This window comes from Syngnathus acus, chromosome 3, assembly GCF_901709675.1.
Source record: "Syngnathus acus chromosome 3, fSynAcu1.2, whole genome shotgun sequence".
Taxonomy (NCBI): Eukaryota; Metazoa; Chordata; class Actinopteri; order Syngnathiformes; family Syngnathidae; genus Syngnathus; species Syngnathus acus.
In genome coordinates, this window is record NC_051089.1 from 8,217,878 (window position 1) to 8,235,105 (window position 17,228).

The 17,228-nt window shown below is 39.1% G+C and overlaps 2 protein-coding genes and 1 long non-coding RNA gene across 5 annotated transcripts; 2 read left to right on the forward strand and 1 right to left on the reverse strand.

Annotated features, from left to right (window-relative positions):
* Window positions 1–1,355: 1,355 nt before the first annotated feature.
* rnaset2 (ribonuclease T2) lies at window positions 1,356–4,888 on the forward strand. The gene is made up of 10 exons (XM_037247430.1): window positions 1,356–1,509; window positions 2,079–2,150; window positions 2,269–2,323; window positions 2,663–2,715; window positions 2,881–2,938; window positions 3,019–3,083; window positions 3,247–3,360; window positions 3,451–3,496; window positions 3,880–3,954; window positions 4,043–4,888. The coding sequence occupies exons 2-10, from the start codon at window positions 2,086–2,088 to the stop codon at window positions 4,181–4,183; spliced, it is 672 nt and encodes a 223-aa protein (XP_037103325.1). The 5' UTR covers window positions 1,356–1,509; window positions 2,079–2,085; the 3' UTR covers window positions 4,184–4,888.
* Window positions 4,889–5,800: 912 nt separating this feature from the next.
* Window positions 5,801–16,202, forward strand: rps6ka2 (ribosomal protein S6 kinase, polypeptide 2). Of its 2 annotated transcripts, none has more exons than XM_037248041.1 (22): window positions 5,801–6,026; window positions 8,779–8,895; window positions 9,054–9,135; window positions 9,299–9,379; window positions 9,625–9,704; window positions 9,862–9,968; window positions 10,077–10,114; window positions 10,200–10,342; window positions 10,433–10,503; window positions 10,784–10,872; window positions 11,025–11,089; window positions 11,761–11,863; window positions 11,967–12,112; window positions 12,187–12,309; window positions 12,592–12,681; window positions 12,784–12,942; window positions 13,041–13,202; window positions 13,278–13,354; window positions 13,420–13,537; window positions 13,631–13,687; window positions 14,013–14,093; window positions 14,390–16,202. In XM_037248041.1, exons 3-22 carry the CDS (start codon window positions 9,105–9,107, stop codon window positions 14,537–14,539), a joined length of 1,971 nt encoding a protein of 656 aa, XP_037103936.1. In that variant the 5' UTR covers window positions 5,801–6,026; window positions 8,779–8,895; window positions 9,054–9,104; the 3' UTR covers window positions 14,540–16,202. The 2 variants fall into 2 exon arrangements, with proteins under 2 accessions (XP_037103936.1, XP_037103935.1); XM_037248040.1 differs by lacking the exon at window positions 5,801–6,026 and adding an exon at window positions 6,336–6,461.
* Window positions 6,384–14,467, reverse strand: LOC119120824. 2 transcript variants are annotated; one of them, XR_005097579.1, is made up of 7 exons: window positions 14,348–14,467; window positions 10,927–10,984; window positions 9,895–9,961; window positions 7,517–7,567; window positions 7,120–7,238; window positions 6,645–6,712; window positions 6,384–6,479 (listed from the first exon to the last, which is right to left on the reverse strand). It is a non-coding gene; the product is annotated as an uncharacterized LOC119120824 (long non-coding RNA). The 2 variants fall into 2 exon arrangements; XR_005097580.1 differs by having other exon boundaries at window positions 6,944–7,238.
* Window positions 16,203–17,228: the final 1,026 nt, after the last annotated feature.

Genomic DNA, 17,228 nt, shown 5'->3' on the forward strand with positions numbered 1-17,228 from the left:
TTAGTTGGGGGGAAATATGTGGTCCAAGCTACACGTCGGACTGCTTCAAACAAGTTAGTGAACTATAATGAAAATAAATGGGAGAATTCAGAGAAAACAGTTTAAATATTACAACAAAAGAGTCTATAGATCTACATGTAGGCACACATTTATGACTTTTTGTTTGTGAAATTTGGCATTTTTTTGCCTGAAATACAATAATGCAACTTAACTCTATTAATACTTTGATTCTTGCTTATATATGTTTTGGCCTTATTGCTATTTCCGTTCTGAAACATTATTTTCTGACATATGGTAATGGCAGCTACTGTACAGTATTTAATATACTGATGCCTAGTTATCGAAGTTGTTTTTTTATAAACATTTCCATAAAACAAGAAAACACAACAAATTGTACAAAAAGAAAAGTCCAGTTGCTTCCATTCAAATTTTGTGGTGCACCTTGACCTGGCTGACTGAGAATCTACAACACACAGATGTAATGTGTCAAGTAACAATGACTTGGGGAATTATGGCATTAGGCCAACGTAATGCTGTAGTGTAGGCTGGGATCTTTCTACTGATTTGTCTTACTAGTGTGTTGCATGCTGAAGCTCAGCCAGTGCTTATTTATAAAACAAGCTACAGTTACAGCTTGCCCTATTCCTGACATGGTAAGTAACCTGTGAAAAAGACTTCACACGAGACTAATATCACTCATCACTAATTACCAATGGTCCAGATTTATTTTTGTTTACTTCATCGTGAACTATTGTAAAAAAAAAAAAAAATCTCAATATGTGACAAATTGAGATTAATTGACATCTCTAAATTGAGTCAAAAGGAGCCCCTGTTGGCTGGAACTGTGACAATAAAGCCCAGTTCTATTTTTGGCACATAATGTTGCTGGCAGACAGTGACAAGTTGGTAAGTCAAAGCTCTGTGGTAGCTAAGTGGTGGTAATTTTCTTCTGGTCCCTGCTGACAGATTGTAGCTCAGTGAATGTTTCCCTCTTTGTGCTCTCCTGACAAGCTTAATTTTTCGCATTAGATCATAATGACTCATTAATTTAATAAGAGCCCCATGGCAATTCATACATTTAATCAAGCCTGTCTGATGAACATGAATTAGTGAAAGAGACCATTTGTAAAAGCGACCCATTAAATATAGTCTGTTGACCATCTGAATTGTGGCACTGCTAAATATAATCATAAATTAATCATACAAAACGCATTCGTACTTTAAAAACGTAGTTTGAGGGACGCAGCCCTTTTTTTGGGACTAAATTAGTGCAGATAATGTTACTTCCCCAGACACTTTGCTGTTCATAAAGGGAAAGACAATTTTATCACGTGACCATGAATGTAGGCGACGGCACTCGTGATTGGCTCAACCAGTAGGAAACGGAAGTACATGCGAAACGTAAACAGCAACCGCACTCGTCCTGTGACAACATCTCCGTGTCGTACGCGAACATGAGCTGACAGAAATAGGCAGCCTTCACAAAGCAATTTCCCAACATTGGACAAAGTAAGTTGTTCCATGCGAAGCATACTGGCTTTGCAGTGAGTCATCAAACGTTTCGATTTCATGCATTATGTATCTCGCATTTTGACATTGGACTTCGAACTTGAGCCGCTCTTGTAAATTCTGGGCAATAAACGTAATTTGTAAAAGAACTAAGTTATCGTCATGTCTGAGCATCGTTGTCTTTGTAAATGCAGAAAAACTGCTGGTATTTGTTTAAACAAATGGTTAAAATAATAGATCAGTTTAGTACCAGCAGTTTTAGGGTTAGGTTAGGTTTAGAGTTATAACAATAATAATTATTATTGTTGTTGCAAATTGCGCAGCCCGTTTTCATTTGCAATATGTTTTTGTTGAGGAAAATAAAAGCATAGTGCAAAGACTCAGTTATTGTTTATCAACAAATGTGAGTAAAGTAGCCAAAAATTGTGCTTAAGAGTAGTTACTTTGGAATAATAGGACTCAAGTAAACATTGTATTAATCAGTTTTAGCGTTGCCTCAGATGGTTGGTGTAGTAGCTGATATTCAGTGATCAACAATTATTCATTCACAGTTTTTCTTGTATCTTTAGATTCAACATGAGTCTGAGGTATCCTCTTCTGTTCTGTCTGGCAGCAGTCTCTGCCTTTGCTATGTCACCCCCGTAAGTACAAGGGGGGGGGGGGGGGGGGGAACGACATTCACTGCATTCTTGTCTGTTAATGTTCAGTAAATTTATTAAGAATTGTCTCTGTGGCATACATGTTTGATTTTTCCCCTAGACTAACGTGGACCAAACTCATCCTCACCCACCACTGGCCCAACACTTTCTGTTCTGTGAGTTTCTTTCAGCCTTTAAGTAGAAAACATGTTCATCGTATTAAGGCAACTCCTAAAATGCAAATCCATGAATCATTTACCTTTTTAATCTCAGCAGCAAATGTTGCTTATTTTTGATGGGCGTTTTTTCCACTGACCCAACTTTGAAGCTTGTGGAGTCATGTGACATTTCAGTCATGAGGCTGCTGTGCTTTTGATTGTGACACCATGCAATCCAGAGGGTGCTGTTTTTCTTTCATCGGATGAATGTATCTTTGTATTGTTCTCTGTTAATTGTGTGGTTGCTATGAACGTGTAATGCAGGTGATGAGATCAGATTTTTGTGATAAATTTCAGGTGGAGGCCTGTCATCATCCTAACATCACCTACTGGACACTGCATGGACTCTGGTATGTGTGTGTGTCATAAAATTACTTCCTATGTCTATATACTTCCATTTCTCATAATTGTTATGCAGAAATATGACAAAAAATGCATTAGTGCACGCTTCTCCTTTTCCAAGGTAATGAAACCTTACTGATGTGTCACATTAAATGTATGTTGTAATTTTGCAGGCCTAACAAAGGCGCTCTTTGTAATGCATCATGGCATTTCAACAAATCTGAAATAGAGGTATTTTCTTTTCTTTTGGAAGTGTTACTACTACTACTACTACTACTAATAATAATAATAATACTCTTGTTTATTTTTAGGACTTGCTCCCAGACATGGAGAAGTCTTGGCCTGACTTACTGAAACCTGCATCATCTGGATTTTGGTAAGAAGATCAGTAATTCAGTTTTTGTTTTCTTTAATAGTTATTTTTTAATCAGAATTCACCTATTGAAATGATTTACTTGGAGACAGTTCATCACTGTGTGTTTGGGTGTTTATGACTTATTGTACTTCCGGAAAGTAAATGCTAAATTCTATGGCTACAGGAAGTACGAATGGTCCAAACATGGCACATGTGCTGCCAAAGCACCCGCGCTTAACAGTCAACATAAATACTTCAGCAAGGCACTGGAACTGTACCATAAAGTGGACTTGGATAGGTACTGAAAACTCGCAGACTGCCCAAAAACATTTATAGGTCATTTGATAATGTCCACAGTATAATTCTATTTCTGTCTTTGTCATTGCAGTATCCTGAGGAAATTTGACATTATCCCATCTGAAAAATATTACAAAGTAAGTATTTCTGTTTACAGCATATTGTATTGGAATGCATCACATAGAGAAGTGTAGAACAATAATTGCCTGCAACTGTGATCCAAATTATCCAGTTTTCAATAATTGTTTTATTTACTACAAAAGATACATCTTTGCTCATCTGCAGGTATTCTTGCCACTGACACATTGCGACAGCAAAACTATGAAATACTCTTCCACTCGATGGCAGAAGCCACAATTAACCTTGCTTGTTGCCTTCCATACAACAGATTGATAACTAACCTTGGTTTGCGAAAACGTAAATTTGCGCGCAAATCAAGACTAGAACATCATTATTTCAGTATGTACTCTATATTTGTGTTGTTTTTATTTGATGTGGCATGGCATTTTTCATTTTGTAGTTTTCTCAAATCGAAGCAGTCATAGAAAACTTCTATGGCGTCACACCTAAGATACAATGTGTCCATCCATCGAAGGTATGAGCGTCTTAAATGAATGTTGGAATCTCCACTAATTTATTTCACAGTGTGTTGAGTTCACCTCAGTATTTGATGCATTTTCCAGAATGGCGATGTGCAGGTTTTGGCTCAGATCGAGATTTGTTTCAGCCCCGACTTCTTCCTCTTGGATTGTGAGAAAGAGATCTCTTCCTCTCCGTACAGTGTCTGTGATGGAGACGTACCAGTTTACTATCCACCTCTTTGAAAAGCGAACACTACAACACTACAGCGTTGACAAATGTATACATACAGTACACAAAAATACTTTTACAGTTAACTGTACTGATGTCAAGCAAGTCACAATGCACACAGACTGAAATAGGAATGCTTACTCCAATTTATTGTCCTGCAATACTTGTAGTCAATACCAAAACGATTTTCATTTTTCATCTGCCTGTTTATAGGTTGAACCCATGTACTAATAAATCAATGAGCTTCCTTTTTTTCTTTATAATATCATCGATATAATTGCGCCACAGTATCTTTGTTTTTTTTTTAACTTATTGTTTTGCACAAGTCTCATTTTGTTGAGTTACGTCTTTTCAGTATGTGAGAAATTGTTTTTATATCCAACCATTATCTATTTTAGGTTGTTTACACTAACAGCATTAAAATCTATGTCGTCGTCTTATATAATAGACTGCGTTTGTCGAATGCAATGATTTAAGAGCAGCAATGATGATTTAGTTTAGTGTGACATAAAATATGTTATTCTGGGGCAGAGCAAGTTTATTGGAATCTTACGCTACTGTTTTAGGATTGTAATGCAACTTTCAGGGAACAGCGTGCAGAGGAAAATTTGCTATGGTTCTCAGTTGTTTATGGTGCCATTTTATTTTTAATGTAAATGCATAATGGGAAGTAATCACTGGAATATGTTGAATTTCAATAAAAAATATTATTCATTTTGTGTGTGAGTTTTGTCTTCTGTTACTGTACCAATTCTGCATCAATTCCTACGACTGTGCACTAGCCCCTTAATTATGTGCACCAACACAACTTTTCAAGAAAGGTTCAAGAAAAGTTACATTACCAGGAAAATAATGCTCAGTTTTGTTTGGGAATATCCAAAAGATATGTATTTAACAAATTGCTTCTATTGTTAATGTAACCCTCAACGTATATGTGGTTATAGAGAATGGATGGATTTCTATTTTTGGTTACCTTGTAACAACATGAATGTCAAATTTAAGCATTGTCTTTGCAATGGCAGACTTGATGATTCCGCCTCTTGTGGATCCAATCTCATTAGATTGTTGTAGCAAGTGAGTAGCTGTATTGCGCTGATGCTGTATTTCAGCCTGTCTTTCTGCATGTATATTAATATTGTGATCTCCTTACAGAGCTTTAATCCTATCTATACAGAGACACCATGTCCATAATCCTGAATCTACTCCATACGACACAGCAGACTGCATCTTATGACTAACATTAGAGAAATGCCGTACAATACTCTGCAGTATTTTTGGGTAGAATCCGAAACATGTTCAGAATTCATTTTGCTGTCTTTGGGTGAGATAGGAAAAGATGTTATGAATTATAATCCCACATGGGGAAATACCATACCCTTCTCGGCCAAGGTTAATACTTTTTGCTGCTGGTCTGTTTTGTGGTAATGGTATTAACAATATCAAATTTAGAAAAATGGATTTTGCTTTGGTCACTTGACCCAGGTAGAGTGCAAAATTCATTCACAGCATAACCTCCCACCCCTTCTTATATAACACTGCAGCTATGCAAAGCTGCTGATATGACAGATCCGTGCACGTGCACGCGCACTGTAAGGGACAGCGCTGCATAATTCAATCAATCAGTATTGATTTGAAAGATCGATGTCATCCACAGCATGTCACATTTTCCATTGGTTGTTCTGTTCCGACTTGTTTTCCCACATCCTGCTTTCAGAATCACTGCGCTCAATTTTTGCCTCCATCAGAGTGAGGTTAAATGAGAAAGGATGCGATGGGAGACAAACAAGGTGACACCACGTGATCTCGCCAGCTGTTGCTGCATGCTGTTGGGAGGAAGAGGGAAGCGGCAAGAGGAGGGTGAGGATCAACACACGCATGGGCAACTGATGTCAGGCTGCACCTCACCCCTTCTTAGCCAACGCTCGATTTAACCGGTTCACCTGTCCTTCATGCGCATAGAAAACGATACGGAAGCTCTGGGATGAACAGTAGGTGAGAAGGCGATTGCGGGTTGTATGGAAATAATGGCGAAATTCAAACGCCACATCGACCGCGTCATGACGGGACAAGCGGAGGAATCGCCTCGCTATTAGAGACACCATCAAATCCGATCGCCCGTGCGCGTTTACCTCCACACGGAGACATGTCCTTCGCGAAGGGAACAGATGCGCAGGTCTGATCGTTGCCATGGACACCAGCACGCGAAAATTCACTGTGAAGAGATGGTTTTCCATCTACCTGAAGAACAAGGCCGCCCGGAACAAGAACGCGACGGGATTCTGTCAGCTGGAGGTGGGTCACGTTTGTAGCCTGCAGGTGCAGTAAACCACGTTTTGATCAGAAAGCATCCCATAATACGTGACGTGCGCTCATGTGCATGCCAACATTTATAAGGGAAAATAGAGGCCTGTCTGGCACAAATTGTACAATCGATTAGTGCATTGTTTAATTGGCTGTATTGTACTGTATACTTACATTGGTCATTTGTTTTAATGATCCAGCGACATATTTCCTGCTTCCTGTGCATTATAGGGCTTTTCAACCTAAAACATGACAAAGTGAAGACATTTTCACTATTTGTGCAATTTCACACTGACCATATAATTGATGACAATGTGAACAAATTTAACAAGTTACTCAGCAATAGTTTTAAATTCAAAAGTGTTTTTAATATTTAACAAAACATTGTGCGCGTGTGTGTATTTGTGTGCGTGTGCGTGTGTGTGTGAGCGCGCCCGTGTGTGTGTGTGTGTGTATAATACCCATAATATTACCATCAAACTGTGTAGGTATGTTGTAGATCATCTTAATGACATGAGCTCAAGGTGTTTACAATGTCCATTGTATGGCTGGGTTTTCAAAAACTGCTATGCAGCATGGTAGTGCTGTGTGTCCTTTGGTTTGTTGTGGGATGGAATGTGGCGTGAGGTCACTGCTGCTGCTGTGTCACCAATGTCGTTGCCTGTCCGGGGGGTCCAGGACACCTCAGCTGGACGCTGCTTTGCCCGAGAGAGAGGCAGGCGTCTTGGGAATGCACTCAGACAGATGAGCAAACCAGCGGGCAGGCGGCTTGATAGATAAATGGATTCAGACAGATTGATTCAATGGATACCACGGCAAGGGAGGTCTATTTATAGCCCAAACAGATCAGAGCCGGACAGGGTGGCAGCATGTTGTTTAGCGGCTCACTTTGTATTTTGTTATATAAATAGATGAAAAACGCTCATCTTCATCTATAACTGCTTCAAACAACAAAGCATATCGTTAATATTGTTGTATTATTGCAAATGTTTTATATGCCGTTGTGAAAGCACTATATAAATAAAGATATTTACTCGTCCATTTACCTGCTAGGTTGTCGGTCAGTAAGTAATATGATGCTTGGATGATTCATGCACCTGCAAGAAAAGGCCAGAGAGGCAAATTTGCATTTAGGAGAACAATACCAGGGTTTGAAAATTGTTTCTCCTTGGGCTCAAAGGATCCTGACATGAGTAAGCACTTCAACAACAGTGGCTAAGAGAAACTCCTCTTTAACATGGCGGAAGCATTTAACAACAGCAACATGGGGCCACGGACTTACAGTATATATGAATGGGTTAACAATTGCTGAAGCCAGAGGTCAGCCATCTCAGTGATACACAAAAGTTAAGTTTCCTTTTTGCATCTAATTTTGCCCTGATGGTCTTTGTAAGCGGCATGTTAGTCCATTTAGTCCATGCATGAGGCTGACAGCTGTGATCTGTAGTAGATGGTGGTTGAGCTTATTTAGATGCTAAATAAAACATTTGTGTTGGGTCTATAGTTTCAAAAGTGTCTATCATCCATAACTGTTATGAGTTGTTTACCAAATACAAACATGCTTGGTTTTGCAATGTTTCTCCATTTTTAGCAATGTCTTTTTTGTAACTGGTAACTGTCAATTCCTTTTCATAAATGCATACCAGGATCCATCAAAAAGTGATCCATCAAAATGGCATCAGCTTAAACAAATGTGCTATAGTGCAGTTTGCCACGTAATCATATGCTCGATTAAACTGACTGAATAAGCTGAAAAAAGGCTTTATGCTTCACCGCCTGTGTACATTGGAGGTCAATGGCCCTTGATGCATCATTGTTAGCTTTCACCTGGTAATGAAAATTCAAATGCATGTTGGTATTTCATTATGGCAGTCTTACATTGGGGCTTCAATGTGCTAGATTTTTCCTTAAAGACATATTCTGATGCAAGGACACACTTAACAAATGGATTCATTATCAGTGGGTTGGACTACACGCCTCTGCTCATCTTGATTCTTTATCTTATCAACACATTTTTCAAAATTCTATGCCTCACCTTTGGAACTTGCACAATGTACTGGGAACTGTTCCCGGTGCACAAAACAAGGTCTGTAAAATTCATGGTTGAATGATTTATGAGGAACACAAGAGCGCTGACCCTCAAACATCTTCGACCTAAACTAACACCGACAAAACCTTATAAATATGTTCCTGCATGAATAGGCCAAAACTTTTCTTCCAGTTTGCCCTTGAAATTTGTGTCTCTGCAATTCTGCTCGTATACTTTAACAATAACAAAAATGGCTGCAATTCTGTTTTCTTCTGCCAGGATGACAGCATACTCAAGGAGATAGACATCAGCCACCATGTTAAAGAAGGCTTTGAGAAAGCTGACCCGTCTCAGTTCCAGCTACTCAAGGTGCTTGGACAGGGATCCTATGGAAAGGTACATATTGGAAATCTGACGTGATCAAACAACGCTCTCCCACTCTGTTAGGGTAGTGCACATAATCATACGATGAAGATATTCTGCAAACCCTAACACACTCCATCAGTGATAATGTATTACTGACAACGCTGATGGATGAATTTGATCATTTTCAGGTATTTTTGGTGCGAAAGATCAGAGGGGTGGACAGAGGACAACTGTATGCAATGAAAGTCCTGAAAAAAGCCACACTTAAAGGTAGGGTTGCAAATGACTTCTAAAGGCCCTCTAGAAGTGATTTCAGTGATTTTTCTTCTAGAAATATGAAATACATATATATATATGTTTTTAAATCAAGTAAATGCAATGCAGATTTATCAGAAGGATGTTTATGTCAAATCTCTTCATCTCCCCTTCCAAGTTCGAGACCGTGTGCGATCCAAGATGGAGAGAGACATTTTGGCAGAGGTCAACCACCCATTTATAGTCAAACTGCACTACGGTAAACTCTGTTTAATTCGCCAACCCAATGTTTCAAAGTGATATGTTTTACTCAAAGCTGTTATTTAACAAATTTACTACGTTGGAACAGGCTCACTCTTTCACCTTTTCAACTCTAAATACGTGCTGAGCAATAACACTGTGATTATCCTAAAGTCTTATCGCAGTTGTTAAGCCCCGATGTGTCATATCTGGTGTGTGTATGTGCGTGCGTGCGTGCGTGTGTGTGCGTGTGTGTGTGTGTAGCCTTCCAGACAGAAGGGAAGCTCTACCTAATCCTAGACTTCCTCCGAGGGGGAGACCTTTTCACTCGTCTATCAAAAGAGGTTAGTTTGGTTTTTGTCAGGTTTCAACAATGTCAAGCCACGTTTGTGTAGAACACAGATTTAAGAAAGTTCCCAAGACTATACTGTAGCATATTTTCTCCTTGCAGTGTCACTGCGTTGGATGTTTTTTGATATGTCTATTCGTTTTTTCTTCCAGGTGATGTTTACAGAAGAGGATGTCAAGTTTTACCTTGCAGAATTGGCTTTGGCATTGGACCACTTGCACAGCTTGGGAATCATCTACAGGGACCTCAAACCTGAAAAGTATAAGCACATTTCTTTTGCTGTCTCAGCCAATGGAGGCTATGTTTATGTGATTGCTCGGTCATTTATTTTTTTGATTGATGTATCAATTTTCATCTTTCTCGACAGCATTCTTCTGGATGAAGAAGGACATATAAAGATAACCGGTAAGTACATCCAAGGGTGCCTCCCTTGACGTTGTTTTTTTTTCTTGCCCCTCCTTCTAAACGTGGACCATTTCTCTGCCGCCAGACTTTGGTTTGAGTAAGGAAGCAATCGACCATGACAAAAGAGCGTATTCCTTCTGTGGAACCATAGAGTATATGGCTCCAGAGGTGGTGAACAGGAGGGGGCATACACAAAGCGCTGACTGGTGGTCATTTGGGGTCTTAATGGTAACATTTGTTTTTTTTCTTTTAGCCCTCTTGTTGTACATTAGCACCAAGTGCAATTTGTTCTCAAATGTATTCTTGTGTGTCTTGCAGTTTGAGATGCTGACAGGATCGTTGCCATTCCAAGGAAAAGATCGTAAAGAAACAATGGCCCTTATTCTAAAGTAAGATTAAATCCTCTTAGTCATTGAACGTTTTTCTTAAGTAGTGATACACTTAGTATTGTTTTCATTAGGGATGAGAATAAATTAGTTGATTAACTGACTGTCAATTGGAATTGACTGTTAATAAAACATGTCTCGTAATAGAAGAGACAAAATGAAGCACACAAAAGAAAAACAGAGCGGTGCTCTCGTTTTCATTTAATTAGTTTGTGGCCTGAAGAAGAACAGCAACATGACTTCATTTATGGAAAGTTGAATGTTTCTTTTTATGTTTTTGAAGGGCCAAGTTGGGGATGCCACAGTTCCTTAGTCCTGAGGTGCAGAGTTTATTAAGAGCGCTCTTCAAGAGGAACCCTGCTAACCGTCTAGGTATTGTGTCCATTAAAATAATTTAGACCTTATGTTTTGATACTTTACATTTACCGTGTGATTTAGTCTAGGCTCCAGGTCTCGGCTGGATAGACTTCAACTCCCGGCAACCCTGGAAAAAAAAAACATTACAATAAATGTGTGATTCACAGGTGCAGGACCCGATGGGGTGGATGAAATCAAGAGTCATTGTTTCTTCGCATCGATCAAGTGGAATGTGAGTGCGCTGACATTTTAGTATGCAATGTTAAGACATGCAAATGTGTAAAATTGTATGATGCACGGTGACTTTAAAAACATCTTGTATATGATGACCACTATTTTTATAAAATACGTAGCTGTACACTACACGCCGCAGCTAAGAGCTGGCCACTAGACATCTAACAGAACCATTTACCTCCCATTTGTGCCAGTCCCCCAAATTATATTGTAACGTACTAATCCTATTAGCTTTAATGGCCATTCTAGTAGGGATGTTTGATCATCTGTGAGCGAGGTTATAACCTTATAAATCTCACTCAGCGAACTCTTTGCCGTCACAATTAGCATCACTAGATTGCACAATAAAGATAGTTTTATTTGATGTCTATTTTCGACCAACACTGAGACCAAGTGACTGTGACAGTCAGGCACCCTTTGATCAGTATAAGGCTCAGTGAGGCATTTTCTATTAAGTAGAGACACCTATAGGAAAAGTGAAGTATTACACTTTTTATTTTTATTAATTGAAGGGCGGTGGTGTCAGGTGAGAATAAAATGAAACGTATTAAGATAAAAAAAAAACAATATATGTATAATAGAAACCCATTATACACTGTCATTTTCAATATTCAATTTCAGGGTCAAATGTGTCATTGTAATTCTAATTTAATTATTGTTTCATTTTAGAAATTGTACAGGAAAGAAATTCGGCCACCATTCAAACCAACCGTTGGAAGACCCGAGGACACTTTTCACTTTGACCCGGAGTTCACCTCCAGAACACCCACTGGTAACCACAAAACATACTTATGTAGTCACATTATAAACCAAAATGAGTTAAAAACCAAGGTGTCTGCTTCTACATGTGGTCTTGTACATCTTTGCCAATGTAGACTCTCCTGGCATCCCACCCAGTGCAAACACACACCAGCTGTTCCGTGGTTTCAGTTTTGTTGCCACCAATCAAAGTCAAGAACCAAGTGTGGCCAACGTTCTGCCTGCCCGCCAGGAGGGCAACACCATTAATCCGATTGCAAAGGTACACAATTAAGCCACACTACAACCCTCTCAATCTATTATTACAAATAATCATGCATGTATGTGTGACTGTAGCATCTCCGAGGTGACGTGGCCTTCAGTGACATTTACGAGTTGAAGGAGGAATTAAGCCAGGCAACCAACTCAGTCTACAAGAGATGTCTTCATAGAGTGACTGCTGTGGAATATTCAGTGAAGGTAAACATAGAGTGGGAATTCAAAGGTGTGTGTATGTAACTATGCACAAAACATTTTCTTCTGAAAAACTGTAACAAATGTATGACTGACAATCAAAGCATCAGTCTTTCACTTACCACTAGAGGGTGCCAGCATACCACTTGTGATAGCCATAATCATCGTCATTAGATTGTGGCCTTCGAAACCGCTTTCTACCATCACAAGAAATATATTTGCAATATAGTTAAATAGGAATAAATTGTGCTTTTTGTGGACATGCTGATGAGTGATTCTGATTTGCAGATTATTGATAGAGGAAGGAAAGATCCATCAGAAGAGATTGAGATTCTTCTAAGATATGGACAGCATCCCAATATCAACACGTTGAAGGACGTATGTGAAATCTGAATCTGAATTGACGCATCATATAATTCAATTTTGGAGTTCTTTTTTCATTACTTTTACATTAATCTGTGTATATGCTCGCATCTTTAGGTGTTTGATGATGGCCAACGTGTGTACCTGGTTCAGAATTTGTTGAGAGGAGGTGAGCTGCTTGACAGAGTTTTGACCGTGCCAAATTTCATAGAGAAAGATGCATCCGACATCATCTGCACACTGACCAAGACTGTGGAGTATTTACATTCCCAGGGGGTAAGATTAATGCAACAGCTACAAAATATTGCTTGTTTGTTTCACTCCTTGGAGTGATTGTTCTAGAAAATTCCAAAATGATTATATGCCTTTTTCAGGTTGTGCATAGGGATCTGAAACCCAGCAACATTTGCTACTGTGATGACAGAGGACTCCCAGAATGCATCAGGATATGCGATTTTGGTTTTGCCAAACAGCTGCGAGCTGAAAATGGCTTACTGATGACCCCATGTTACACAGCAACGTTCATGGCACCGGAGGTAAAATTAAAGTAAAGATATAGATGAAACACTTGGGATTCTTTGGGCATGCGTTTTTGTCTTTTTTGTGGGCAGGTTTTAAAGAAGCAGGGTTATGATGCTGCTTGTGACATTTGGAGCTTGGGAATCTTGCTGTACACCATGATTGCTGGGTAAGGTGACAAGTTCCTGCAGTGACTTCAGTGCCCCTAATCTCACTCTCCTATGTCCCCTTAAGTTTCAGTCCATTTGCCAGCAGCCCTGAAGACTCAGCAGAGGAAATTCTTGCTCAAATTGGTTGTGGTAAATTCATCATCAGCGGAGGTAACTGGGACTTGGTGTCAGACGCTGCCAAGGTTTGTGCTTATTTTACATCCATACACAAACACTGCTTCTACTTCGTGGGTCAATCCAACATAAGTGTGAATGTGTCTGTATGTGTTCAACAGGATATTGTGACTAAGATGCTCCATGTTGACCCCCATCAACGCCTGACTGCCCCTCAGGTAATTTGAATTATTCACCTCAACCACTACCAAATAAAATGACAAGAAAGCACCATTTTAGAGCTGTATCAACAATCAACATTACGATTACAAAATACTTCTCTGATAGTGAAGTCAATTCAGCATTACCTTTTAAAGTCAGATTTTTTTTTTCTCAGGGGTATGCAGGTGTATTATTCCCAATATTGTGACTGTTTAGTACATTTTATAATATATAAAAAAAGCACTGAAAATGATTTCTATTTCCTTTATCACAAATATGCACGTTTGTTAGTGTATTTATAAGGTGATGGAATTACGATGAAACTTGTTTTTTTCTTTTTAGGTCCTTCGCCATCCTTGGATTGTGGGGAGAGACCAGCTCTCTGATAAAGTCCTCAAAAGACAGGATATGCTCACTGTTAAGGTAGTTCTTATTTTATGTCCTCTTATAACAGCTGAGACCCACTTCAAACATCAGCCCAGACAATATCAGTTTTTAGTATCAGCCTGATAATTAATGGCAAATACACAACTCTATTTATAAATTTGTAACTCTGACTCTAATGTCAGTGTCTCACCAGCCATAGACCTCAAAAGCCAATTTACAGTCACAACTCAAACTATTGTGTCAATATGCAGACGCCATGTTTTTTGTGTCCGTTAGGTGACGCTGTTTACCATTTATTGATGTTTATTATGTGTCATCCTTCCGTCCAACAGGGCGCGCTGTCCGCCACCTATTCAGCCTTGAGGCGTTGTACTCCAGCTCCGGTCCTAGAACCTGTTCAGTCCTCCAGCTTGGCTCAGCGGAGAGAAATGAAGAAAGTTGGGAGTACAGTCATTAATTCAGACCTTAAAGAAAAGGGGTAGATAAGGCAGTATAATGTGATTTATAAATAATTCCCTAAGAATAACTCTTTCATGCTTGCCTCTGGAATTAGATGTCTAAAATTCTGGTTCCAAATACTATAGTCGCAGTGGCCTTTGTCAAATGTGCCGGTTTGCTCACAGTTGCCATTTTAAAAGAGGACACACACTGGGCTCTTCATAAGGCACAAATGCATGCAAATGCAAATGCACTGCGCTGCATACAAAGAGATGTTTCAAATATTTTGGATACTTTTCAGCTTCAGTATGCTGTATGAGTGAGGGAATGATGTAGAACATCTTGTACTTCATATGTGTCCAGTGAAAGTATATTTCTAATAATTAAAACCAAATGACATTGGACAAATCATGCTTTAATAACATTGACAAACCAGTGTTAAAATACATATTTCCAAGGAAATCTCTTCAATGTGAATGTTTTACTATTGGTTGGTCTTGTATGGCTCAGTATTCAAACGTGTAGTGAGCTGCAGCTTAATCACCATCCATTTGGTTCAGTAGCTGACCTGATCTGATAGGCAAATCAATAAAAGTAGCCACTCAGCATTTCATGCTTACTTACTTCAATCCACACTCTTTGCTTTGTTAAATGTATATATTTCAAAGTGAACTGAGTTAACGTCACCAGTGCAGTAACAAGAAGCTCAAATCCTTTGATGGTGTATTTGTGGTTGTCCTCCTTAGCTGCAGCTTAGGACCCCTACAGTCCAAAACAAAAAGTAGTCACTCCTGTCTTATGGACCATGTAGCTGTGAAGGTATTACATTCATCCAACTGGTGTCGTGTTGCTTTATGACATTGTTACTCGGCTTACAAGTAGTCAGCATGGCTCGACAGCGAGCACCACATTCATAGCAAACCTTTTTAGAATGAACCAACCTGAAATTATTCTGTGTGATCAACGATTGCTGCCATTTAAGCTTCTGTTTGCTTGTAGCTTTGAAAGCCAAATAAATGAGTGTCCAACATTTCTATATAAGATGCTAATTGCACGAGGCAAAATTGAAGCTGTTTTTGCAAATGAGTAGCACCCTTTGCTGTGCAGTGAAATGTAGTTCAACATTCACACAATAATCATCTCTTATAAATACAATCGTAGCGATACGTCAATGCTGTTGTAGTCACATTTTCATTATACATCCGTCAGACATAGTCGTAGGTACACCAGTGCAATCTAATGATATCTCACCGACCCCAAAAGGCGGACTAAAAATGTTTATGGTGGAAAAATATGATGAATAAAAATATTTATATATTTTTGGATTGGATGCCGTTAGATTGTGCCAGTTAGTGAATACAAGAATCTGAATGAAACAATTTGCACTGCACAGTTGAGTCAGGTAGCATAAAGCTGGTTACGACTGATATGTTTTATCAGTCAAAACATGTTTGAGGTAATGCTGTAAATATTGTTCATTTATTTAGGCTGCACATATGGTTGCACTAAATCACCTGGACGGGGTTCAGTTGTGTATAATGAATGATGTATAGTGAGGAGCAAGCATTGAGACTGTAAATATTGTGCGGGCAGAGTGTACATATTGTATCATTCATCCGTTTATGGGTGTAGATACCTGGCTAATCATCTAAATGGTTGGTTAACATGCCAAAGTTTTACAAATAAAAAATATGATTGCAAATAGTAGTATTTGTCTTAATTATGTCTCTTCATATGGATTTGTGTGTTTGTATGGTAAGTCTTACAGAACTAGGGATGGGCGAGTGCCGATACCAGGTGTTGGTGCTGATATCAGTATCAGCCATATTACAATCAGGAACTAGAAATAAAGAGATATTGAAAAATTGATATATATTTCTTACAACTTTAAGGAAATTGCTACATTGGTTTACAGTCTTGCATGTTCTCCCCGGGCCCGCGTGGGTTTTCTCCGGGCACTCCGGTTTCCTCCCACATCCCAAAAACATGCTTGGTAGGCCGATTGAGCACTCCAGATTGTCCCTAGGTGTGAGTGCGAGTGCAAATGGTTGTTTGTCTCTGTGTGCCCTGCGATTGGCTGGCAACCGGTTCAGGGTGTCCCCCGCCTACAGCCCGATGACGGCTGGGATAGGCTCCGGCACACCCGCGACCCCCGTGGGGACTAAGTGGTTCAGAAAATGGATGGATGGATGGTTTGCAGTCTATATGTCTCTCTTTAAAATAATACATCATTGTTTTAAACAATGCTAAATACTACTCAACTGTTAAATTAAATAAAAAACTGAAAAATACCATCTGAGGAAGCAACCCTGCACACATGATTTTGTCAAATTTGTATTTTTGTCACCAAAAGAAGCCATAACAAATTTTCACTACTTAGTTACATTTCAATTTATTATTCCTTTTTTTTTTTTTTATGGAAGGACATGTTTTCTGTCATGCAAATGTCATAATACCTCAAGTAAAATACTACAGATTGCATTATAAAGAAAATAACTTTTACTTATTACTATGTTCGACACCTTTTGGCATGTGAAGCCACTAGATGGCAACCAGTAACACTCTCAGGACCACATTTCCTTGCAAAAGTTCTGTCTTTCCTGCCAAGATGCCTCCCAAAAAAGAAAAGAAGAAGCAAGTCTTTAATTTGTATCAACCACCGGGCTCAAACTTGCTTCCATAAAAGCTTTTAGCGGGCTCTGAGTTGATGTGGCAGGTGGGTGTGGCTGGCTC